The 25,561-nt window shown below is 40.5% G+C and overlaps 1 protein-coding gene across 2 annotated transcripts in view; it reads left to right on the top strand.

Annotated features, from left to right (window-relative positions):
- The window catches only part of scfd2 (sec1 family domain containing 2), a 73,117-nt gene that overhangs the window by 3,826 nt on the left and 43,730 nt on the right, over positions 1-25,561 (top strand). For both annotated transcript variants that reach the window (XM_053862008.1, XM_053862018.1), the window contains exons 3-4: positions 6,215-6,342; positions 10,744-10,919. In XM_053862008.1, the coding sequence (XP_053717983.1) occupies positions 6,215-6,342; positions 10,744-10,919 (304 nt within the window). The remainder of the gene's footprint in view (positions 1-6,214; positions 6,343-10,743; positions 10,920-25,561) is intronic.

Raw genomic sequence — 25,561 nt, 5'->3', positions numbered from 1 at the left:
AATGTAGTTAAGATGAGCGTTTGAAGTGACATATCCTATGATAGTCTGTGGACTGTTGGGTCTCAAACATTGCATGCAACTGTGTGAAATTCATTTTACTTGGCAGTGCAGTTCTTTCTATGATCGTGGGTGGGACACATGAACCCCATTGAGAGAGGGCACAGAGTTTCCTTTCGTCTCTGACAGAACCCCCACCATTTAGCTGCCTTGTACCTTGATGATGTGGTGGGAGTGTACATGTGGGCAGAACCAAGCATGGGTGGCCAAGGTGCACCGAGGCTACTCTTGAAAGTGCTGAGCTCGCGCCAAGCAGAACAGCCAACCACACCCAGCCATAAGAAAACACAGCAAGGCTGCCATCTCCACAAAAAGTGCCCAGCAAATCATGCACATGGACCACTAAAGGAGAGTGAACGCACCTATTTCTGTCACAGCTGGGAAAGTGAGCTTGAAACAAAAAACATGGCGCATTAGGTTGAGTTTGGAAATATGACAAGAGCAACATTAAAAGCAAAGATAATAGATTCTGTGGAGAAAACTGAAGACGAGGTTGGACTCCACACTTCTCTTCCAGGGAAAGAAACCGGCCACCACTTGTGCAGGGGTGGCTGTTTATGGGAGGGTTGTTGTCTTGCAATGTATTATTTTATTTTGAAATGAGTGGTTGATGTGACTGTGAAGTCAGACCAGCTATTGGCAAAGACTGTTTTCACACAGTAAAAAGGCTGCTTTGTTTGAATAGGAACAGAAGTGGTGCAAAACTTTGGTGTGCAGGGTGTTGATTCTGGCTGAAAGTCAAGCTTTTTAACAGTTTCTTGCATTCCTTTGCAGCTGATTCACATGTCATACCACCAATCAGACTCATCGATTGTAAATAAAAAAAGCAACCAATAATAACATAATAATAAGATTTATGCTATTTGTCATAGCATCTCTGTTATCTCGACCAAGTCTATGAATGTAGAAATTAGAGATCTGATAACATTAGCAGAAGATAAGTGTACAGTCATACATACAGTTAATTCACATGGTTTACTTAGAGGAGGGAAAAACAAATAAATAAGTAAAAGTAACTTGACAGCAGAGTGATCAAATTATCTGTATTATCTGTATAATCTGTACACATAAGCTTGAACATCAGGGTGGATGTGCTCCAGTGATGAGCGAACTCTGCTGCATAGAGTGCACAGAACAAGATGTTGTTTAAGCTTACATTTTTAGTCCATCTCATTTTGTCTCCTTCATCATGGATGTTTTAGTTGTAAAGCATTTAATGAAAAGCTGCAACAACTAGTTGACATAGTCGACTACAGTGGGCTATTAAATTGCGCTCAGTGGTCCTAGCAGCCCTAGCATGATGTATACTAACATTTGCAGTGAAAACAGTTTAATGTGTCTAATTTGGATTTTTGAATCTTTTTTGAACATTTGAATTTTTTTTGTGTGATTATTTTTTCGGAATGAACACATTTAAGCCCCAGCCCTAAAACACATTTTATATTGTTTCATTGAACTATCATCATATCTGATTCTATAAAAATGAATGCAGGTGTTGGGGAATGTACATACATCTCTGCAGCCAACATAGATGCATAAAAAGATAACCGTATCAGTAATGCACTGTCGCCATCGTGGTGGAGACAAGTCCAAATATCTGGATGCCTTTGAATCAATAGGTAAAAGGAGTCAGAGATTACAGACTGTCATGTTGGTCCTCATTTCCTGTTTGAAACCATTTCATATTTCATGCTTGTCCTGAGTCTGTTATTCATGTGAATGCTAAAATCATCACCATAGAAGGCCCTTGATATCCTTCCTCCATCACTTCTTCAAAGAACCTCTGCGGATTGTGCTCAGTAAAAATATTTTACCAGCCAAAAAGCATAAAGGAAGTCTCCTGATTTTCCCCAACACAGATATTACCATTTCTAACCTTACTTTTCAGTCTCACAATCATTGGGATTTTAGAGCAGATCCAAGTGTGTTTATACATGACGGGGATCTGGACATGCGTAAATGTAGATTAGTACATGTGTTGAATTGCATTGCTTGTCTTAATGAAAACTCTCATTGCATTTACTTATGACCACAGTGTTCTGAAGCTAGCAAAAAGAAGCTCCTACTGCAGCTGTGTTTAATTTTTATTTGTGCATCCCCTCTCCTTTGCTCACTTCCTGCTCAAGTCTCTCCCCATCTCCCTGGCCATAAATCTGCCAGGTCATTTGTCCCAATTGCCAGGACACGTAGACACTCAAGGCCAGGTCTGGTTTTGTTTCAGCTCCAGTCCTATGTCATGTCATGTAGAAGATGTTTACTGGAAGCAAGCTGTGTTTTTTCACCATTGCGGCACTTGATCTTCAAGCCAAGGAGGAAGTGTAGAACATGACTTTTGTAACTTAGACATGTACAAAAAAGATTTTTTTAAATATCCCCATTTATGTTTACATTGAACATGTGCAGACAGGAATTATCTGCTGTAATTTATTGATCCTTTGTCTCATGGCTCAATACATAGAGAGGTCTCCTTGCAGTTATTGACCTGTTAGTGTAAGTCCCCGTTCATCCGAAAACCCTGAATGGCGCTGAAGATTCTTTGCAAAAGTTGTAAACACAATTTCATGGATTAATATGAAGTATGCATCCTAACTAACTAACTGCAACTGTTTATTTTAAGAATCAACTCACCTTTTAGTCTTTTTCAGCATTAATTCCCAATTCAAATTAATGGATTCAAAATGAGAACTGATTGCATCTGTTTATGGGCTTCTCAAAGTGCATAAGCAAGTTGCTCCTTGAACATCTTTGAGCTGTTATAGAGAATAAATTAATCCATAAAAATAACAAAAGGGCTAACTCAAAGAATATATCCATATGCGTCACAATATCTCAGTGAAAACACAATGACTTTTAGGGCTCTAGTAGCTCCTGCAGTGTATAAATGGAGCCGCATGTGTGTTTTTTTACAATGCTTCACTGAACTCTTGGGACACTGCAGCAAGATTGCAGGAGTAAAGTGGATGCATTTATAGTAAAGGAATAATTTCTTCTTGTAATAAATATCCCTTGTAAATATTTTAAGACGCTTCCAATGTGAAATGTCAGAATTCACTGTTTGCGCGGAGCAGTCTGGTGTCATCTCTAGCTCTTCTGCGCGTACACAAGGCAGACAGATATCAGTGCAGACGTTTCGTTTTCTCGATCGCAGTATTGACATCATTAAGTCAGTAAAACGTATTTTAGACACGACTCAAACTGACAGTCCTCTCCACTAAATAGCATTTCAGCAGACATGCACGCCTGAACTTTCACTTGTTGACATGTGCACTTCGTGATCATGTCTTGCCACTGACTTCTCACTGTGCACACTTTCAGAACATGATCAACGTTTCATAGATATTAAAGGAGACTTTTCTGTTGTTATTGGCAGCCAAGCCGCCACGCTTCAGACTACGTCTCTGTGACAGTCTTTCTGGAACCTCCGCTCCATGCTAATCCAACTTTTTTAATAAACTCGTGCTTACTGTGTTGCGTAACAATTGAGTATGACACAATTTATTATGCATGTGTAATGAAAAGCCTGACTCACAGTTACTGACCAAACCCATGTGGCCATCGTTACTAATTCATACTATTAAGTCTTAGAAATATGAAAGCAGTGCTTTAAATTCCTTGAGGACTGTGTACTAAAATATAAAATTGCAAAAGTAACATTACTGTTGTAATTTGTAATTGTAAATTGTATTGCAACAAATGCATCTAATTAATGAACACATAACATTAAACTCTGGACCGGGCCACCTGAGGTGTTACATGTGTTAATATTCGCGTGACGAACATATAGATAATACTCAAATGTGCCGTGTTTCAGTCAAACAGTGACTTTCATTTTGCTTTTTAAAAAGGTAAATTCCATTTTCAGTGGGTGTTGAAGTCTTGAGAAGGGTTCTCTGTGAATGAAAGGGTCTCATACCCCCACTCTCTTTAAAACCTTCCCACTAACCACTAAAGAGATAATATACAAATATGTTTATTATAACGGTCTGTGTCATCATGTGACTTACCCTGAATCATGCTGTATGTGCTTAGACGTGGAGTGCACTCTCTGTGCTTGTGCAACTGAAGACTGAACTGCGCATATTCAAGTAATTAGAAGGGGGCCCCAGGAAGACAAATAAATTTAAGAAATCCTGAGTCAGATCAGTCAGAATCATTCTTTTCCGCTGTATCACCCACTTCCAGGAACACTTCCCCCACTCTCCACCCCACACTCATTACTGCTCGGAGGAGGTCAGAGGTGTTAAATCCCAGAAACAGGCCCTGTTTTAGGGTCTACTTTTGGATGGTGAGGGATGTTTTGGACATTGAAACTTATAACACATTCTTTGGAATTTACTTTGGGCTCAAACACCCACGCTCTCCAAACACACCCACACAGCCTGCCAAGTAAGCCAGAGAACACTCACTTAATGTACAGGCACATCAAGTGCAAGAGTGCCCCCTACAGTCTGCTTGTAAGGAGCATTTCCAGTGTGGCGAGGCTGTTTGACACTTCATGCTTGCGTGCAGCCATTCAGATGGTCTCACTCAGACAATCACCCCCACTTTTCGAAACAGTGTAGTAACTCAACTCAGTTCCTGACTGGTTATGGAGCTTGTCTCGCACCCTGCCAGTATAAACCTCACCCCTCGTCCCGTCTCAAATCCCCCACCCTTCCCTGACCAAATGGCCCAGAGAAAGCGTCAGGGGAGTGGGGCAGCGAGGAGGTTTGACGGGCACAGGGCCAAATTAGAACCATATTTCTGCCGAGGTCGTCATTCTTCTTGGAACACACACAGATGCAGTCTTGTCCACAAACATTTACAGATTCATCGACATCCTCGCACTCGGGGATGATCACATATGGCCCTGTTCATTCACAGAATTGTTATTTCAACCATGTCAAGAATGCTCTTCTTCCTGATTGGTTGTCCACTGGAGTTGTTTCCCACAAATACTATGATGTGGATGTTGACCAAGCTCTGTATTGCATTGCTTCCCACAAGACATGGCAGTTGTTATGAAATACCTGATTTATCACCTCAAATGTTTCATACTGCTTTATTCTCAAAAATGAGGCTCATGTTCTGGGCTGTGTCGTGTTTGCAGCTCTTTGTGTCTGTTTCCACAGTGAGTATGGCGGGTGTCCCAGTGTGAGCCCCTCTCCTCCTCATCCAGCCCAAGCCCAAGGTCTGGAACAGATTACATCTGATATTAAACACATGGCAGCAGTTAGAAAGCTGAAAAGTCAAACGAAGAAAAAGCTTTTTAAAAAAGAGCAAATAAAGAAAAAAATAGTGGATTTGTCAACTAGTTCCCGCCCACATTCTATCACCGTCTCTGGTTTCTGTCCTTTTTGATTTGTCTGTTTGACTTAGGTCAGTTTTGCAAAAGATTGTGTCTCCTGGCTGCATACAGAGAGAGATTATCTCTGCCAATGTGGCGCCAGATTCTTTGTAGATCTCCGGCTCGAATTCAAATGTAGGGCTAATATGATTCTAATCTTTTTCTTCTTACCTGGGGCTTTATCTTCTGACTGTGGATGAGTCACACAGAAGAATGGGTATGCATTTTTTAATGTGTCTTAATGGGTCTGAAGCTTCGAAGAATATCTCCCTGATACCTAATGTCTTGTAGACATTGAGTATCTGTCATAACCTTCCTGTAGAATTTTCATGCAAGAGGGGGTTTGGTGTGGTCATCATGTCCTGAGTTTATATGTGGTCACCAAACACAAATACAGTATGTTCTAACTGGCTTTAGAACATTTCACAATGTTCTGTCTGCTAATTTTTGTTTTTTCCTGACTCGTCCCATCAGGGAGTTCCCACTCCCAGATGAGGCTGGCATTAAACACGCTTTCTTCTGTCTGTGTTACACCGTTGGGATGCAGCAAAGACACAGCATTTTTTTTTTTTTTACCAATAACCAATTTATTTTGTGTGTTTTTGTTTCTTTGTTTTACCACACGTACAGTGGTATTGTTTAACTGATGACATCATTAAAATACTGCATATGATGGAAAAACAAAAGGTGTTTATATATAATGAAGTCCAACTGTGATAATATTTTGTACTGCAAAAATGGAAACTTTACCTCAGTAAAAGAACTTTGAGGGTGCATAATGTCATTTCTTTTCCCACTTATGTGGAAATATCCTGTTTTGAAACTCTGCAGGTCACCTCCTGCTCAGACTCTGTGGGAGAACATGCTGACCAGTAAGCAGAAAGAGGGAGTGATGGAAGTCCGGCGACAACTGGTGGAAGCAGCCAGTAAGGAGAAGCTACCTGTCAAGATGAGTATGGGTCAGTACCCCACAAAGGGCACTGTTTTATGAATGAATTTGTATTCATGTAAACAGAAGTTTTAGTTTGATAGTTGTTAGCTGGAGTGCAGAGCCACAGCGCCTCCCACTGGAACTCTTTGCAGTCTTTGCCCATGTTGCCTCAGAGGAAATCTGTACCACATGTTGGCTCAGTGAGGCACACTCACACTTACACACATGCTCTGACACACACACACCTTTTTGAAAACTTTTGTAGTGTGTTAATGAACCAAAGGGAGGCGTAAGAGAGGGAAAAAATATGTGTGAGCATGCTGTGAAGGCAAAAAGAAAACATTAAAGGTTCAAATATTGAGTGCTTGCTACGCACTTTCACCTTTATGCAACTTTGTGCCTTTTATGAATGGTTATTGTCCGGCACACATAACTACTCATTAATGAGTGGAATTTTGCAGCAGGAAGGAGTTTGATCCTTTGGCTCCCATAAGCTACAGCTTGAAACTACAACGACTCAACACCACTGCTCCGTGTTGCATTTGACAACAAACATTCTAATTTTGGATGTCTGCTCAGTTGTGGAAACTATTTTTAAATCAGGAAAAAACAGCCGTTAAACAGTTCAAAAGGCACATTAGCAATTAGGGTTGACAGACATAGCAAGTAAGCTTGACATTTCTGCATTAAAATTGCTGCTTTCTGCTGACTGACAGTCTGCAGACTAATGTTTTTGCTGAGAGAGAAAAAGAGTAAAAGGGGGAGAGAGGGGCACTGTCAAACTCCATACACTGGACCATTTTCCCCTGCTGGCAGAGAACCAAACTCTTCCAAGCCTCTGGAGCTCGAAGTTGAGCCCCATCCGTTTTGCTAGTACCACCAGCAGAGTTCTCAATTCATCATACTCTTATGAGACCAACCCGAAGACTTGGCACCAGTACCATCTGTGCCCCCCCTTGAGAAAAGCAGAAAAATGACCACTCCAAACACTACCAAAGGAGAACCCTGTATCTTTCCAGCAGGTCTGGCTTCTCCCATGCTAACTGACCGGCTTAACACTGCACAATCAATAGGGGAACCTGAAAGGTGACGTTGGGTGGGTGTCCATATCCAGAGTGAGGTTGAGATGGTAGCAGTAAAGATGTTATCGGAGAGTATGGTATAAAGGTATTCTATAATGCCGCTTGTTCCAGAAACTCAGTTAGCTGAGTACATACTTCTTTTCACAGCTCTTATACTGTTAACCTAACCAAACAACTGTTACTTTTTTGCATAATCAACAAATGATGACTGTTTTTTCTTATTTATTAGATTCAGACCACCAAGCAATTTTTCAGTCATGTTCCAACAATATGACTGGAAACTCATATCACAGCGAATGACCTTCTGTATAACAAGTCATTGTATTTTGTTGCGTTGTTTCGTGTCTGTCAGCTCTCATTACCACACCATTTGCTGCTGATTATTTTATATTAATTTACGGCTGTTCGTCGATTGTCAACTTAAGGTTTCCAATATGCCTCTTAGAATGTCACTTTCTGCTCTATCTCACTACAGTAAGTGTGGACAACCTTGCCATGTTCAATTGATTCTTCTGCGAACTCACTTGACGATTTCTCATTGAAACAGTCCTTTTTCCTCTCATCTGTGATTCAAATTAGATCATCCATGGTCAGTTTTTTTTCTCTGTTAACTCTGTCATGTTTGAGGGCACACTAGCTTATGTACTCTCGTCAGATTTCTTTGAAATGCTGATTAATCTCACAAATCATTCCAACTCTGTTAGAACCTAAGACTTTCCAACTCCGTTTTTCAGACCTGCACTGCCTAGGCATTATTTTTGGAAACATGATGCGTCTAAAGTGCAAATAAAAGCTCCAGGACTCTCCTCATCTTTATGCGCACAAGTGAGGGTCCCTCAGCTTTCTTCTGTCCCCCCCATCATTCAGAGTTACTCCTGAGCTTGTCCAGCTGCTGAGGCAAGCCACCACTCAACTGCTCGCTGACATCAGAAATCACTTAGCCTCTGAGTAACCCTGCGCACCTCGGACAAGAATCATCTTCCAGTAACTGGACAAAATCATGGTTGGCCCCTGCACTTTTATGCATTGCTCATCATGTCTTTGATCATGACTGAGCATCAGCTGCCACCTCTGCATATATAGCTACAATGGATAGCAGCTAAAGCCATTGTAAAAGCTCAAGTTTAGCACAGATTAGTAGTCCCTGTGATAGATATACCTTCAAGAAGGTTGTAAGATGTGACACAAGCTGTTTTCCATTTGCTTTTATGTTCTGATGTAGAACAACAATGAGACCATGTGAAAATGTGCATATTTTTATGTTAATAGATATCTTAACTAATACCTGATCGGCCATCGGCCTCCTAAAAGAATGGAGAAATGCATATATCCACATGACCCAATCATGCCCTTTTAAATGTGCAATGAAGATGTTCTATATGCCCCTGAGCCTCACCTGTAACCATCCCACATCACAACTTAAATTGTATCAATTTACAGCTTTGTGCAAATTTGAGTAGCATAGTTTTTATTAGAAAGTAGGTCTTTCCAGCACAGACATCAATACACAAAGACTATGGTTTGAAACTCAAGCATTGCTTCCAATGAAATTTACATCTGGCAGCAATGTGTCTGAGGATCATGGATTACGCTTGCAGAAAGCTTAATGTCAGAGAGTAAAGTTGAACCCGAGAAGTAGAGCTTGAGTGTGTCACAGACAAACCTACCTTTGTCAGTTTTTCCTCCTTTGCCATTTTCTCCATTCTTTTCCAATTCATTTTGGGCCACTATCTTTTGTAGTCTGTCTGAGCAGTTAAGTCTGATATTTGTCTGAAAGTGCACCGTTCTTAGCCACCTATTCACTGGAGAAATTATGGTTGGCCCTTGCTGTGATATATTTCCTTTTTTTCTGTGCTGAATTATAGCTGGCACATCAAGGCCAGTGTAGTCTGGACACTGCCAGAATTTTCGAAGGTTGGAGGTATCACAATGGAGCTTTTCAGGATCTAAAAGATTTGGAATCATTTTCGGCACTTCATTTTCCTAAGTGCAGTTACTCTTTATTTAGTCTTCCTAGGATGACTGGGTCTTTCTCGGTGGACCAGTGTGCTGTACTTATCAGCCCTACTATAAATTTGTGTTGTTTTTTTGACCAGCAGGTGCTTGAGTTATCTAGCGCCACACCATTCCCATTTTCCTAAACCATTTGTAGATGTAGTAAAAATTAACAATGTTCTGCTGCTGCAATAAAGGCACATCCATCTCAATATTTCCATTATAGAAACCTTCAGTGCCCAGAATGTGTGCTGTAATAACTCTTTCCTTAAGTCTTGGTTTTTCAGGCACGAAAAAAAAAAAACATTCAATTTGGGGAGAGATCCACATCATTTGTGCAATCAATTCTGGCATTCGGTACATAATATACATACACTTTCAGGGTGGTCAAGGGTTAGAATGTGTTGCTGTCACCACCATTGCCCTGGTTAGGTCAGGCATTACGTTTTCCTTCTTAAGTTCATATTCTTTAATTAATTGCAAGGTTTCCAGTTATTGCTGCATTCTTTCTGACCTTTCTTTATCTACACTTTTTCACACTTAAACTTTAGTATGTGAGTCATTTTTAAATGTCGTTTCCTGCAACATTTTCAATTAAGTCGTTTATTTTTTCCTTTAGAGTACGTTGACATTAGTTTTATGTATGAATAAACCTTTTTCAATAATGTCCAGTTTAGTGTTTGTGTATCCCAATTGTACGGCACCCCTCCCAATAATGGTGTGACGTTTTTGTCATTAGAAGTCATCCAAGAAGTCAGCACCTGTGGCTGACAGATTATTTAGCTTACTCCCCTATACGATCCTTCATCCTCATTGCATCTTCATCATGTTACGTTGACACCAAGAGAGCCTCATGTATTGTTTTTAGAATGATGGAGCCTTCTATTTTATTTGCCCTGTCCTTTTTTTACCCCAGTCATGTGTTTGGCTCCGCTAAGTAAACACTGGCAATATAGTCCAACAGGAAATACTTCCACATCTGGTGCTGGTTCTGAGCATCAACATGAAGCAGTTGTCGTTATGGGGAGTTAATGTTCCCCCCCAGTCACATAGCTGCCTCTTACCTTCAGGGCCACCCTTAACACCCACTCTTTCTCTGTCTCTGTGAATCCCTGCTTAGTGTTCAAATAAAGAGGATTCTAAACACCTAAGAATTTGACATTATAGACACCAGTCAAACTCCTGAGGTTCTGTGACAAAGAAAATGTAAATTGCTATTCCTTTGAGATCTTCCAGGGCCATCATTTTATCATGGTTCCTATTATACTTAAGTACACTCATTTGGGAAAAACACTTATTGGTATTCTTCTTCCAATGTATGGCAAAAGCTAATTCTATGTTATTCTATCCAGGTCGTGTCACACCTGAGCAGCTAAGCGCCTACGCTCAACTTTTTCGGAGTAATTTCGGGGCGCTGCAGAACCACTGTGGGATTCTTCAATTGGGCTTGGCCACATCGCAAACTCTCCGTCACCCTCACATGGCTCGCTGGGATTCATGCCTGGCCTTTGAGAGACTGCTGCTGCAGGTCAGTTCTCGCTTTAATTTGTTGGAAAGTTAATCAGGAATATAAGCTTGTTTCGTGTATATATAATACAGAACAGGGTTTCTGCCAGGATTTTTTAAAAACTGTGGCGGAGCAACACTCACTCTGCCTCAACAGAATGCAGTCAGTCAAGAAGAGTAAGATAAACAAGGAAGCATAGGGGAACGTTTTGGTGATTCTCCAAATAAGTGACAATAAGAGCCTTACTTTTTCATCATAAGAAGTCAATCTCTCTCCAATCTGCAGCCGTCCTCACGAGGTCCGTCTCTTCCGGGATGCGTGACTTGCATTCTGCAAGCAACGGACAAGTTCCTGTCATTTATTTATTATGAAGTTTCTGTTGGGATTTTTCAGTTGAAAACATGCCAAATCCCACCATCATCATGTCCATCTCGATGATACTTTACGTGTTATCTGCTTGTTTCGATGTTTCCACTGTTTTAATACGTGATGTTTCATCTTTGAAAAGTGACCATTTTTCTGAAGGCACAGCGGCACTCATTTAAGCTGCACCAGTGCGCTTGGACAATTTGTGCTAGGACAATTTATGGTCACTGACTGAACTTAAAATAATCCCTCCAAGTCTGTAAATGATTTTTTTTCTGTTTCAGCTATTGCATGGTTCAGTATTCAGTAAAATCTGCCTTGATAAACAATGTCACCCATATGAGTTGAAAAAAAAACATTAAATTCTAGTAAATATTATTTTGAACTCCTCAGTTTCTGGTAAATAAAAAGGGTCACTGTGGTAGAGTGGAGGAGCATTTTGACCCCTCTGTGGCTAATATTCTTTTTAATGTAGTATTTAAATGTTCACGTTCCTCTTCTCAAGGAGTCTCATAAGCTGTCTAAGAAGCAAGTGGATACTTAGTATTTAGGAAGTTTATTACAGTAAATTATGGAAAAGAAGGCCATCTAGCAGCATTGCCTCTTGCCAAATTGAAATATATAAACCACATCATAAATCATGGACTTCAGCTGGAGCTACTGCCATTTTATTAAAAATGGAAGAGGACTTTTTGTACCCAATGAATCTGCTTTCATCCACTCCCCTTGCTTCTGTTGTGTACTTGGATGTTTAACGGTCAACCTTTTCACTAGCTAGTCTTTGATATAGCCCCATGAATACCAGGCTTTCAGGTGAATTCTGGTCATTTAACTGATGACTAAATATTTTTTTTAAAGCACAATTGCTGTCACCAACTGCTGTTTTGTAACAGTACACAGCACTTGGCTAAAGCTCAAAACAACATTCCTCAACAAATCACTCTCTCATCCAGGCCTTGAGCTGTGGTTAGAGATGGTTTTGGTAATGAAAAAGTTTTATTGAGGCATTAAGGGAAATGAATTGTTTGTTCTCTGTGGCTGCCCTTCTCAATTTCCATTTGACGCTGATGCTATGGCTGTGCTTGGACCGACTGAATTTAATTGCTTTGCAAAAAAAAAAGATCGACATGCCTTTAAGCTTCGCCTGGCGGTTGCACTTTGTTTGCTCTACCTGAGTATGTGAGACATTCTGTGGGTGTAAGTGGGTAGACCTGGAACCCCCATAACTTGCCCACAGTTTGAGTTCATTCAGGCCAATCCATCTGTGGTGGGCTTGTAGTGGGCAGTAGTCTCACTCAAGCAAAGGGCCATTCAGTTCAGGGTTTAGCCCACCAGACTGTTTGCCTGCTCACATGAAGTAGGTTATTTTCCATCCTGCATTTTACGTTTTTAGCACTGCACGTATTCTCAAATTTTATGTGTAAAATGTAAGCATGTCTTAAATCCCATAGAACATTTTTTGTCAATCTGGTAATTTTGAACTACTTTCAGCACCAATGTCTTTTAGGCTGAAACCATTGGAAAGTCAGATTCATGAAGTTTGAAGCCAGATAGTATTTACTATGACAAAGCGATTGAAGGAAATAATAGTTTAGAAGAAGTTGCTAACTCACAACCATTTTATATGTCAGTCCATGTTATCAATAAATATGCTATCTTGGCAACAAAGTGGTTTTCAGTGCTAAACTTTTCTGGTTGTTGCATGGTCAGTTGACAGAACTGCTATTTGAACCGTGGGCTGAAGTGCAGTCAACTTTTCATTGAAGTAGTATTATGACTCAAGATGCTGCAAGCTCTTGGTAAACAATTGAATTCAGATTATTTTCTATTCTTCAAGGAAAGGCGAAGTAGTTGTCAAAACGGCCTCTGTAGGTATGAAGCGCTGCATGAAACAAATATAACATGACAAGCAACTCTGTAATGACAGAATATTCATTTCACAGAGTATTCCTGCAATGGATTGCAGGGTCTTTTAAAGTGGCAAGCGCTGAGCCTTACATTGGTCACTGACATACCAGACTATGTTTGTAGTTGACCCACACATTGCATATAATGGTGTTTTTTTTACTGTATGTCCAGCATATGCTGTTTTCATTCATAGAAATACTTACGTCTGCTTACTGGAAACTCTACTTGTTGATTGCACAGCCTCATTGAACATTGGTGTACAGGACATACCACTGTTGCCTGGTAGACCGTAATTGAACTGGAAACTTTTGGATCCACCACTGAGTCTGGCACATGTCTGTAATGACCACCTATCTTCTTGGCTACTCTTACCACCCTGCTTGTGCTGTCACCCCCCGACTGGGCTCTGGCAGTCTGGCATATGACCAGTTCATGGTGAATGGATCAGATTGAGTATTCTTGGTGCAGCTCCAGCCCACAGCTACAGAATGTGTATGCTAAATGTGGACAGCACTGGTGCAGCCAAGGTGGCGCTTAACAAAGTCAGCCATTCTGCATTTTCCTGAATATCACAGGGCCACTATGCTAACCTTCCCATCAGCAATTTCAGCAGAGCCTTGACTAGACTAATCCAAACATGCACACAGCGCCTGTACCCTCCAGAGAGCATGTTTGCTTAAATGATGCATCAATGATTTAATAAGGTTTCTAAATTGTTATTGGTCATGGTACATTTTACATTGGTTGTACAAAGTACTTTCTCTTGAATTTATATTTTTAGATAGTGTATTAGTTTAGTTTGTCCACATTACAATTAAATTATCTTAATCTGTGTTTTTTTTCCATCACTGTTCTCTGTAAAATCCAAATTCGGAGGAAACCAGAAACCAGTCCTCCGCATATACATGGGAAATTGTTGTTATTGTGGCACCTCCATTCATTCATAGTTCATAGCTGTAATCTGAAATAAAACTATTGTGTGATCTGTTGTGCTTTGACCCTTCTGGACATATGGCCTGAAAATACTAAAAATGCAAGCATATTTATTGTTGACACTAAATTTGCAAGAGTCATTGTTGTCCAAAGCATCTGGCTCATTTAATTTCTTGTCGCAGCAAACAGAAAAATGTTGATAAGGCACCAAAAACAACTTTCATCTTATCAAAGCTGCATGACTCAGACAGAAAGCCAGGGAGCTCTAAGCCTCTAATTGGCCTTTCCCTGGGGTATGGAGCCTGTCCCTACATCCCAGACATTCCCCATGCTACATCTTCACTGTTTCCATGCTGCTTCAACTGGGGGGAGGGGGAGGGGGCCGTACCGTTATGCTGAAGTTTGTAACAAAGGGGTGTGAATGACTTCAGGCCAGTGCCCTGAGATGTCCAACAGTGACCTTCTTTAACTCCCACTGTTTAACAGCCTTACATCTGGACAGACTGTCTCCTCATCCTCTTCAAACATCTAGCTCTTTTAGACCTTCATTATCCTCCATGCTTCCTGCATTAACTTCAAGTGACACAAGGAGCTAATGTACGTCCCCAGCTCATCGTTCCCAAACAGTTGCTCAATACATTACACATTTATTAATGACTTTCCTTCTGTCATATACAAGCAATAACCTCAGTGATGGAGTTGCCTCCAAGAAACACCTTAGTATAATCCTTCTCTCTGCGTTACTATGCTGAGACGGCTGTGTTTACATTGGTCGGCTGAGCCCAGACTTAATGTACTATCAGTTTAATAAGCAGAGAGAGACATGTTTATACAGGGGGGCCTTTTTAACAGAGGTTATGGGTTGCTGGCCCAGGGGGCAACACCGGCTCATCGCGTTTCCTGTTATCATTACCTCTCTTCTCTCAGACTGATAGGTGCTTGACTTACTCTACTCTGTGTATTGCTTCCACTTGATCAGCTGGACGTCCTCAATTATCTTGCTGTGTAAGTCTACCGCGAAAAGGTATCTATATATCTCCAGTATCTCCAGTGTTACAGTTTTTCGATGATAGAATCGTGATCACTCTCTGTGAGCGCAAATTCATTGTTTGACTTTGTTGTGCTTTTGCTTTATTGTCATGGTGGCGGTGGTCTAAATGACTTGTTCAGAGGAGCTCTGGGAGTTCCCACTCCGTCCCCAGTGAATCAAGTCAGTGTGGTCTGCTTTGGTCTCCTGGCGTCAGACTTCATTTGAGCATATTCCAGAAAGACACCACAAACTGGGAAAAAACCCTCAATGCGAAGCATTCACTGTTAAGAATGTTAACAGACTCAGCCATAGAAAAAATAATTACCATCAAGCATAGTACAGTGGTATAAGGGCCATAACAACGGACCCCTGTCCGACTCAAAGCTCCATAGCCATTCAACAACTTCACATGATTATTGCTAAATACCTGATACCTCCATTTAGCATGCCATTCTTGGGGCATTCTCAATTTTCCTTGCATCTAAAGTGAATGCCAGGCAGTGGAGATGACTGTGCATGTTAAGCCATGTGTACACTCACTCAATCATGCATGCGTTTCCTTTAATGTGATTCTTTTGGCAACAGTGTCTCAACTTCCTGTTGTCACAAACAAGCTCTGTGTTCAGACCAGAAAAGCTCCACCTGAGGACAGATTAACTATCAGGTCATTTGTTACTACCTGCCGAGCTCAGGGCAGCGAAGGTCATAAGCAAGACCACGTCTTTGTCTCCGCTGACCTGATCTGAAATCGAGACAGCGCAGCATTCCAGAAACTTTGAGTATCCTCCTCTGACCACAACTCTCTCTTACTGCCAGATAAAGTATTTTTTGTCAGAAGATTTATTCTGGATCTTTTGCCTGTAAAAAGCACTTGACAAACTCATGTGCTGTTCAAACTGCATGTTCTTGATTGGCATGCATTGCTTTTTGATAATAAGGTACGTCCACTTACTCTCAAAACCACAATTTCCTATTGACCTCCAAGTTAATAAAAATGATGTTCCTACTTCAAATTTAAGATGTGCCACTGGCTGACAGAGAAGAAAGAATTGAGGTGGCAAAACAAATGATGCCCTCGGGTGATGTGAAGTGAAAGGCCAGACAAAGAGTCCCCTTTGCTGCAGTGTAATTATACCCATCTAAAACATCAGACAACAACTCCCTCACATCTATATCCCCAGCACGCCATTCTAGTATGCCCACTCACTGGCTTACCTTGTTGCCCCGGGGACTCAACCAGTCAACCTTGTAGAATGACTGACCAATCACCATGGTTATAAAGCAAGAAGGGTCACACTAGGTCAATCGGAGACAGGCTCTTGTCATCTTTGTTCTGTCATTAATAACCAGCAGTTCCTTGGGGCAACTCTTGGTTGCATCTGCTCAATAGCCAGATGCAAATAGTATGCATGTATTATGGAATGAAATGTTAGCATTTGTGTCTGATTTTTTTTTTTTTAACCGACAGTCATCTTTCAGCTGTAAGCTTTTTTTTGTACATGCTGTACATACTACTCTTCTTGCTCGATGTCCACTTCATGTTTCATCAATGGCCTTAACACATTAAATATTTGATTCCCTTCCTGTTTTCATGAGAGATTAAATCTTCATCAGTGGTCTTCTTTATGCACATCAGAATATCACACTGTCAAGTGGGATTGGTCATCAACTGCATTTAAACTAATCTCACTTATAAGAATTGTTCTTCTCATCCCCTTAGTCCAACTACTGCCTCAGTTGACATGAGTATTGTGAACCAAATTGTTAAACCATGTCTCCTCCATTAAGCCAGATGATGCTGAGCGACCCCTTTAAAGCTCAGTTGATTTTCAAGTCATTTGGTGAAGAGGTGGGAGTTCACTGTTATAGCTCCAAATGTCTATTTCCAAGCTTGTTCTCATATCTCTCATAACTCTTGCATAAATAATTTGATTTATTCTTCATTGTTTGATGTCAGTGTACCTTATACGTCAGAGTGTTGGTCACCCTTCTAAGGATAAAAGGGTAACCGAGTGTTGTCATGAAGTGATGCAGACTGATGTGAACATGTGTGCAGCAACAAAATATTTATAAGTGGGTTTTGCTCGTGGTCTTAGAACGGTTGCCAAGGCCTTGATTTGTTTAGTTCTAAAATGTCTTGATTTCCCACATGTTGTCAGGATACAGCAGAGGGTAACAACTGCAGAGTGCTGGGTGAACTCATTTCATTCTTCACGATGCTGTACATTAAGATGAGCATTTAGCATTCAGTTGATTTGTTTCTAATGTCTATCATGCCTGCTACATGATGGTCCCAAAGTTTAGCCTTTTGAGTTCTTGCTTTGCCAAGTGAGAAATCAACTTGAAAACACACTACATAGAAACCTCAATCATTTCTGTGGAAGCTTTGATCAACAGGCAAGTCATCTGTGCTTGTTCACCCGCCTATTGTTTCAAGTCTGGCTTAACATGGAGACACATCCTCTGTCTTGTTTACATGGAAAAAGGAAAAGGAATGAAAGTAGCCAAAAAATGAGGGGCAACACTGAACTGCACCTTTAAATGAGAGGAGAGGATATTAGTACATGTCTCTGTATTGTTGTTGAGACTGACAGTTGTTTGTCCTCTCTCACTTGTCATCCAAAAAAAGCTATGCCCTTTTGTTATTTATCACATATAGTAATGGAGGATGTACATAAACATAGGAAAGTAAGTAATGGTGCGAATTGTTGTTGAGTTTTTCCAGGTTGGGTGGCCGTTTTAACAGTTGACATGTAGCTTAACTATTTTCCAGTATACGCTTATTGAAATTGCTATGGGTTGGTTGTAGGGAAAATGAAGCGTTGTCTCAAATGACACTGTCGACACATACTGCACATCTGGATGTTTGGATCAGCAGTTCAGACCCAGAACTAACCACTTCTCCACATCCTGCCTAAAACATAATAATCTGGAGGTCAAGCTGTCAAGTCAAATTTTCATTTGTGCAAGTTAGCATGATGTGATCTACCATTGGCTGACTGTGCAAATGCTCACATCCTAACAATTATAATATAAGAGAAAATCAGAAGAATATCTGCATGTTATTTTATCCATTAACTATTCCAACAAAAAGGATGGCGTCTCATAAATAGTTTTTATTTCTTGTGCTCAGTGAGTGTCCTTTCCTTAAAATAACAGAGAGAAACTATGTTCCCGTCACAAAAGATAATGCTTAACATCTAAACTAAATGCAGGAGGATATTGGTTAGCACCAGACAATTTTGAAGATTTCTCAACACCTATCTGGATAAGCTCCATGCCACATGCTTTCGTGGAAAAATCAAGGTTTAATTCACAATATATTGAGCAGGACCAGTACAGCAGGGCAACCTTGTGATAAATAGGAGCATCAACTGAGTATTCTGTGCTGGTGATTGATTTTCTGCAAACATTGCAAAATACCATTATAGAGAAAAATCTTGTTAACAATTGTCTAGTACCAACAGTGGTGGGCTAGCAGGGCCAGCAAGACCTTCTATGCTGGCCTAACATAACAAGAAATCCTGAGCATATTTATCATAAAACTTCATTGTTCATTTCAATTGTAATGTACATTCACTGTATATTCTCAAAATAGCATTTAATGTACATTCCCAAAGCAGTATTTACATTTGGAGTTAGTCAAACAACTTTTCAGTCATCTGTATGTGACTGAAGGTTGCACATTCAGTAGGTTTACATGAGAGTCCATATGTCAAACTAACTCATTTATGATAATAATACTGAAGTCATGTGAATAATGTGGCAATTAGCGGCCAGAGAGGAACACCCGAGGAGAGACTGGTAAATTATTAAAAGCACGAGTAGCTCACAGCCTTATTATTGGAAAACCAGCTGTGGGTGTAGGTGCTGAATAGATGGAGATGTTGGTTCTTGCATGTCAAACTCCAGGCCCTGGGGCAAAATCTGGCCTGAGATATAATGTGGCCTGCTGCATTTCATTTCTGTTATGGCTCATCTGTAAAAAGCATTCCTACCACTCAAGTCCCACAATGCTCCACAACTGTGTTAATAAACTTTTTTTTTCCTCTCCACTTTGATTGTTTGGTTCCACGTGGATGAGGTGAGTGATCCAGCAACTAGTTCTTTCCATCAGGAACAAGAACGGAATCTGGTCCTTCTGTCCAAGAGTCTGTCCCAACAATCCTGTTTCTCATATTGGAAACTGCAGTCCAACTGTCAACTCGTCTTTGGCTAAAGTGCTCTTCATCTAGCTTAATTTGTAACTTTTTCTCCTGAAATGCTTTCCATTTTTGTCCTTATCTCTAGTTCCAAACAGTCCTTTTTTGGTTACACTGCAGTGTCTGTGTTCCAGTGTTTCCAACTGTAACCTTTGACTTCAGCAGCTCACCTGGCCATTACCTGACCAAATTTTTTTCAACTACAACTGAACTAGACAGTCTAATGTGGATCAAAAGGAAGTCGCATTTGAGGTGTGTTGGTTTCACATTGTCTTGGGTTTTGACCTCAGTTTTCTATTGCTTATGCCCATGACCAGTTCACAGTTGGCAGGAGCCTCTTTTTAGAGTTGTCACTGATTTGAAGCAGGTCTCTGTCCTGCATCAACAAAAATCCAAACAGTCTGAGGTGTGTTGTCTTCATGAAGACAAACACAATGAGACATGAAATAGGTATCGGGGAGAAAGGTATTGCCACATGAGGAGAGCGTGTGTCAGGAATTTCTCCCAGCCTGCTGAGACCATGTTGTTCCTCCTCCTGACCCAGAATCAAGACATAATCCCATTGGAAAAGTTTGGCAATTTTGATTATTCTCTAAAATGAGTTTTCATTTCACCGGCCTGGGATATTCTTGGAGGCTTTTATCGTCTCAGGATTGTTATGACTGTTTTCTTTGGCCCTCGCGTTGTAATGGGGAAAGAAAGAAAGGGAGGGTTTTGGCAAAAGGAATCTGAAATAGACAAATAAAGAGAGTCCTATGAAAAAAAAGACATGTGGGGCTGCATTAATGGTTTTAAGCTAGCCTGATCGCCCCTCCTGCCAGTGTTCTTTAGCTGAGCTGTGGCTTAAAATTCTGGGAATGTTTGTGTAGTAAAAGCCCTGGGTAATGTTGTTTGTATTCTTCTTTTCAGCTTGTCTGCTGAGCCATTGTCAGCAGACCAGAAATGTGTTTTCATTTCACATACACATATAAAAAAAGAGTCATTCCTTTACTCGGTGCCCTGTCTGTCCACAGCAGCTTCTGTTAAGGCCTTTTCTTTTTTCAATATTATTGTCCTATATTGTGCAATACTAAAGACAACGTCTAAAATGAATGGTAAATAGGACCATTCTTATGTTGATCGAATGCACCGGTTTGATAGTCACGCATGTGTTCTGCAGAATCCCTGCCCCAAGTCTGTGCTTTCATGAGCCGTTCACCTTGACATTTTAGTAAGCACACGTATAACACATTTACTTTCTGTTGCCTGTCCTCATGCTTGTGTTTGCTCCACTAAGACTGGATTTGCAGTGAAGCTAGTCTCCATGCAGCCAGTGTCAGCAGTGGCACGCTAGCATGTATCAATAACAGAGGGCTGCTGTGTGAGCTGATGTAGGAATAGAATGCTTCCATGGTCTTGGTTCTTCTATTGCTTACTGAAGAAGTTTTCTATCAAGCTGTTGACTAAGGGTGAAACTCTTAACATGCTATTATGTTGTAATTGTAGAACTTCCTGGGTCCGTGTTTTCAGACACAGAATAGAAACATAGTTAAGCCCATTAGAATCTTAGCAATAAGAGGACCAGAATTTCAAAAGCCATTGATTGGAAGTCTTTATTTTGAACTCTCAAGTCACAAAACCAAAACGATCACAAAACCTGCCGCTGGAAGAAGTCGAATCATTAGGTGTCACAGGAACATTTTTCATTGCGTCAATTCCAGGTTAATCATATGTGATGTCATGACCGAAACATCCATGATGAAGGAGACTGGATGAGATCATGCTGATGGATGCACAATCAAAGTTTAAAATATGACTTCAAGATCGAAGCACTATAACTGTCCCGTGCACTTTAGGCAGCAAAGAGTTCGCAAGAATAACACAACCTTCCTTGTTTGTTTAAAATGAATTAAAATGCTTCCTTGCTTCTGTACTTTTGTCACCCTATCTATTGAACTTGTGTGTGCTCATCAGGCCAAAAATTAATATTAAATTCATTATGTGCTGGAGAGACCCGGGTCCTCCTAGAATTAAGATATAAAAATATCCATTAGAGAATTGTTTCTTGCTGACAACCACAGTGAACAATAGAAAATGCTAAAAGTACGTGTTACATCAGACATGACATTTGGTGAGCTTTATGAAACAGGCTTAGCTGCCAAGCAGACTACTTAAATTCAGAGAGTACATTGTTATTTGATTATGTCTCATCCCAGGTTTCCCTCCCCCTTTTAAGGTTTAATCAGCATTTTTACTCTAATCGGGATTTAAGTCATTCAGAGTGAATGGTGTAGTACAACTGGAAAACGTTTTTTGTTGTGTTGGTCAATAGTTTAATGAACAAACGGAATGTTGATCAGAACGTGCTCATACTTGCTATTTTAACTTCCTCCACTTTGTCTTACATGTTAATCTTGACCTTGGGCTTCCATCCATATGTTGTGTAAGATTGTGTGTGTAAGTTTTCTCTCTGAAACAATAATGGGATGGTCCTCAGAGGCAGAGCGCGTACCTTCTGACCTATGACGCACATCAGAGCAGACTGTCAGCGACCCAACTCCTAGCTTATTCATGACGAATCCCATGTTTTATTCAAATGTCACCACAGAATCTCCCTACATGATGGAGCAGTCTCTGTTTACTGGAGTGTGGATTAGAAATGACAGCAAGGAGAGGTGGCATCAACAGTCTGTAGCTTTCACTTTGATCATTCGAACATGCAGTTAGTCAATAGTTTGAACGCACTCAACACCTCATCCCCACCCTATTTCCTGCTCATTGAAACTTTCTCTAATGTGGCAGGAGTTTTGGAGGGAACTGAAATAGCAGTTCAAGCAGTGCATGCGAGAGCAAATCTTTGTGGTCTGCTGTGGTGCAATAGTGCCCCCTTAAGTCGGTTTTCTCCCAGACACTATGTCTCGGACCCCTGTTCTTATGTAAGCATGTTTTCCTGACAATGTGAGGTCATTTTAATGCAAAATTTAAAGAAAATATAAAAGGAACTTGCATTTTCTTTCAGCTTTCTGTCTTCAAATTCTGAATGACAGTTAAAAACAAAGATGTTTATTGAGACAGTCTCAGGTTTGGAAGGCTTTCATGAAAAATGTGGCTAAGATGTTGTAGTCATTTGTTTTTCTTTAAAGCCGTGTGATAAACTAAGGTTATTACAGTCTGCCCGTCAAGAAGACTGTGTTTACCTCAGGATGTTTTCTCCCTGCTGGAGCCTCCTGAGCCAATTAGCTGTAGTGTGTGTTAGTGCATGCATGTGTGTGTGTGTGTTTTAGATGATGATTGTGTATGATTCAGTTGTTCTCAGTGTGAGCGAAGTGAGGGAGGTTTTTACATGGCCCTGGGGTTTGCGGCTGCAGACCTTCTCTCATCTAGTGAATTACGCCATAATCTATTGCAGGCGATGTGGCAAAATAAAATCTCACACACTTTTTCTCCAACTATAACCGCTTTTTTTTTTTCCAGTTTTCAAATCCATTCAGAAGTATCGAAAGCTACAGTTTTGGCTCTTGAATGATAGGGAAATAGATTGCTGTATGCCAGACTCAATTCCTTGCCACAGTGACCAATATGTGGCTGACTTGTGGTGACAGGGTGTGTTGGAGTCACTAGTTCAAGGCCATGTTTCATTTTAAATTACAGCTGTCGGGCTTTCTTGCAGCCAACCTTTGACACAAAGCTGAATGAGAGAAGTGCAGATAAAAGGATGTGAGGTGCACACTGCAGACTGATATATGGAGAATTACTGTAAAAGCTCTTTAAAAGCCTTTCCATGTTTTTAGCATACGGCAACAATTGACCTCCTGTTTAGGACACAGTTGATTTCTCCACTGTCTTTTGGGCAGATCTGTGTTCAGGACACTTGGTTGGGCAGAAACAAAACAGACCCACCCCACACATTGTGTGGTAAAGTAAGCCTCATTTAAAATGGAAGATTTATGCCCTGATCTTTTTACAAATGTTCATAGTAGACCTAAACATGGAGTCACCTTACTGTTAAGAGCTTTTCCATCCGCTGTTCTGTCAATTGTTCCTTGTTTACAACAATATGACAAAATGTTTGAAGTGGTCATTGTTTTTAAAGAGTAGCGGCCAAAAAATCCAAGTAAAATGGTGTAATGGTTATATTCAACTACTTCAGAGAGTGTGAATGTAATGTAAAAGTAGAACTATACACAGTAGGTAGATAAAAACAAAGAGTGAGCTAGTAAATATGCACACCCATTTTCTTTGTCAGTCTGAGGATTATTATCACATCCTGTGTGCCGATTCATTCTCTATATTGTTTGAAATCCCATTTCCGCCGCCCCTGTTAATGCAGGAAAATGTCTCCGCACCTTTTTATATCAGGCAGGTCGACGACTATAAAAAGATTGTCGGAAATGAAACCATTTATTCCTTTCCTGCTTTCCAACTTGCTATAAACAAATCAGAATTTAACTGTCTCCCCTGTCAAAAGATACAGCTGACAATAGCCATGACACCACTCTGAACGAATATTTGCCAAGTCGCCAAAAGATGTTCTAGAATTTCTGTGTGAAGTTAGGTATTTTCTTTCTATTTTGTAATGAGTGGATTGAATCCATTCTTAACAACCTTTCACAAATATTAATAACTGAAAAATTATAGAATTTGTATAGAACTCAATGGCATTTTAAATATTAAGGCATTATTAGAAACCTTCCATGCCATTGCAATTGTCTGAATTTCTCGCCAGTTATTAAAATGTTATTAAGTGATGTGCTGTCATTGCAATCTTTTGGCCATTTCTGCAGCTTCTGATAATTTTCTGATCTATGAAGGCTGATTGTGGGATTTTTTCTGTTTCATGCATTTGTTCACGTTCTGTAGCTCCAGAATGTGATGACATGCTCTCAAATTCATGCATGTGTGGCTCTTTTTTCTGGGGTTTGTATGGTACCAATGCCTTGTCCATCATGCCCATAGGTTGACGCCCATCTCCATTTTAGTGGAACAGCCGACCCAAAGTAACATTTTCTCTGGCTCCCATAGGACCCTTACCTCCTTCAACGCCCCGCCCTTTGCCGCCAGGCACAGAAAAAGGTTCATTGTGCAGGCAGGGAACGATGCAAGTGAGGCCTGCTTATGGTTAGCATGCAGCACAGCATCCATTACACCTACCGTCCTTCAGGCTTTGCATCTGGAGTTGGTTTCCTGTTGAGGTCGTGCTGAGCAAGGGCGGAGTTTGGCTGCTGCTTTCTGATTGGTTGACTTCGAGCATTTCTGTTACTGAGCACAGACAAGCCAAATAGCTGTATGTCAATCACTTGTGTATGTCTAAGGTTGAACAGTTTTCATTCACTGTTGTGTTGGAATGTTGTGTAATACCGTCAACATCAGGCACACGTAATTGGGGAGCCATAGTCTGGGCTATACATATAGTACTCATACTGAATTTCATGCTTGGTTTTCCTCTCCGTCCAAGTGGCATGTTGACAGGGTGACAGAACTGTGCCATTAGAGCCACTTGTGTCACACAAAATCAGGATTTAGAACTCTCAGACAACTCTTCTCTTGCAGTTTGAGTTGACCATCATTATCATAAGGCTTTTCATGATGTTTCTCCTCTTCATTGTAGTCGTTTGTTTGTTTTTGACTTTAATGTGTGAATTGAAACAAGTGTGTCATATCTTTAATAGCCTGATTTTGTTCTTTGGAAAAGCAATATTGGTGCTTGGTCTGTGCTCTTGGTTTAGCCATGTGGAACTTAACTTTTCTACCACATTGTGGGGAGGGGAGTGCATTGAAAAGAATGTGGGTTTGTGCATGTTAAAATAATTTCTTAGTCTTAAAAGTTACATTTAGAGAAAACCTTTCATATGTAAGCAGAAGTCCTTCATCTTTCCTTGCGCAAAAAGGGAAATATCTTGAAGATTGTTTGGCAGTAACGCTTAACATAACTTGGAGAGTTATTCCAATTCCCAGCGTTTAAGAGGAAAAATGTGAGGAGAGACTGAGTTTAAAAAGTCTCAGAGGGAGAATATCTGGCTGGTCCTGTGGCAAAGAGAATGCTGCTTAAACATGACCTTCTTTCCTCCCTGATGCATACAACCGTTTTAGAAGTCACCTTGGTCAATTTCGAGAGTTCATACTCAGTTAAATTAGTTTTGCAAAGATGTTCCACTGGACTTCTTCCAAGCGTTAATAAACATCTTCTGAGTGATGGAGTTTGACCTTGTTTTGGCAACACACTCCTTCAGGGACTTTCATTGAAC

Source organism: Synchiropus splendidus, chromosome 1, assembly GCF_027744825.2.
Source record: "Synchiropus splendidus isolate RoL2022-P1 chromosome 1, RoL_Sspl_1.0, whole genome shotgun sequence".
NCBI classification, from domain to species: domain Eukaryota; kingdom Metazoa; phylum Chordata; class Actinopteri; order Syngnathiformes; family Callionymidae; genus Synchiropus; species Synchiropus splendidus.
Note: the sequence above shows the minus strand (reverse complement) of the source record. Positions and strands in the feature narration are given on the sequence as shown.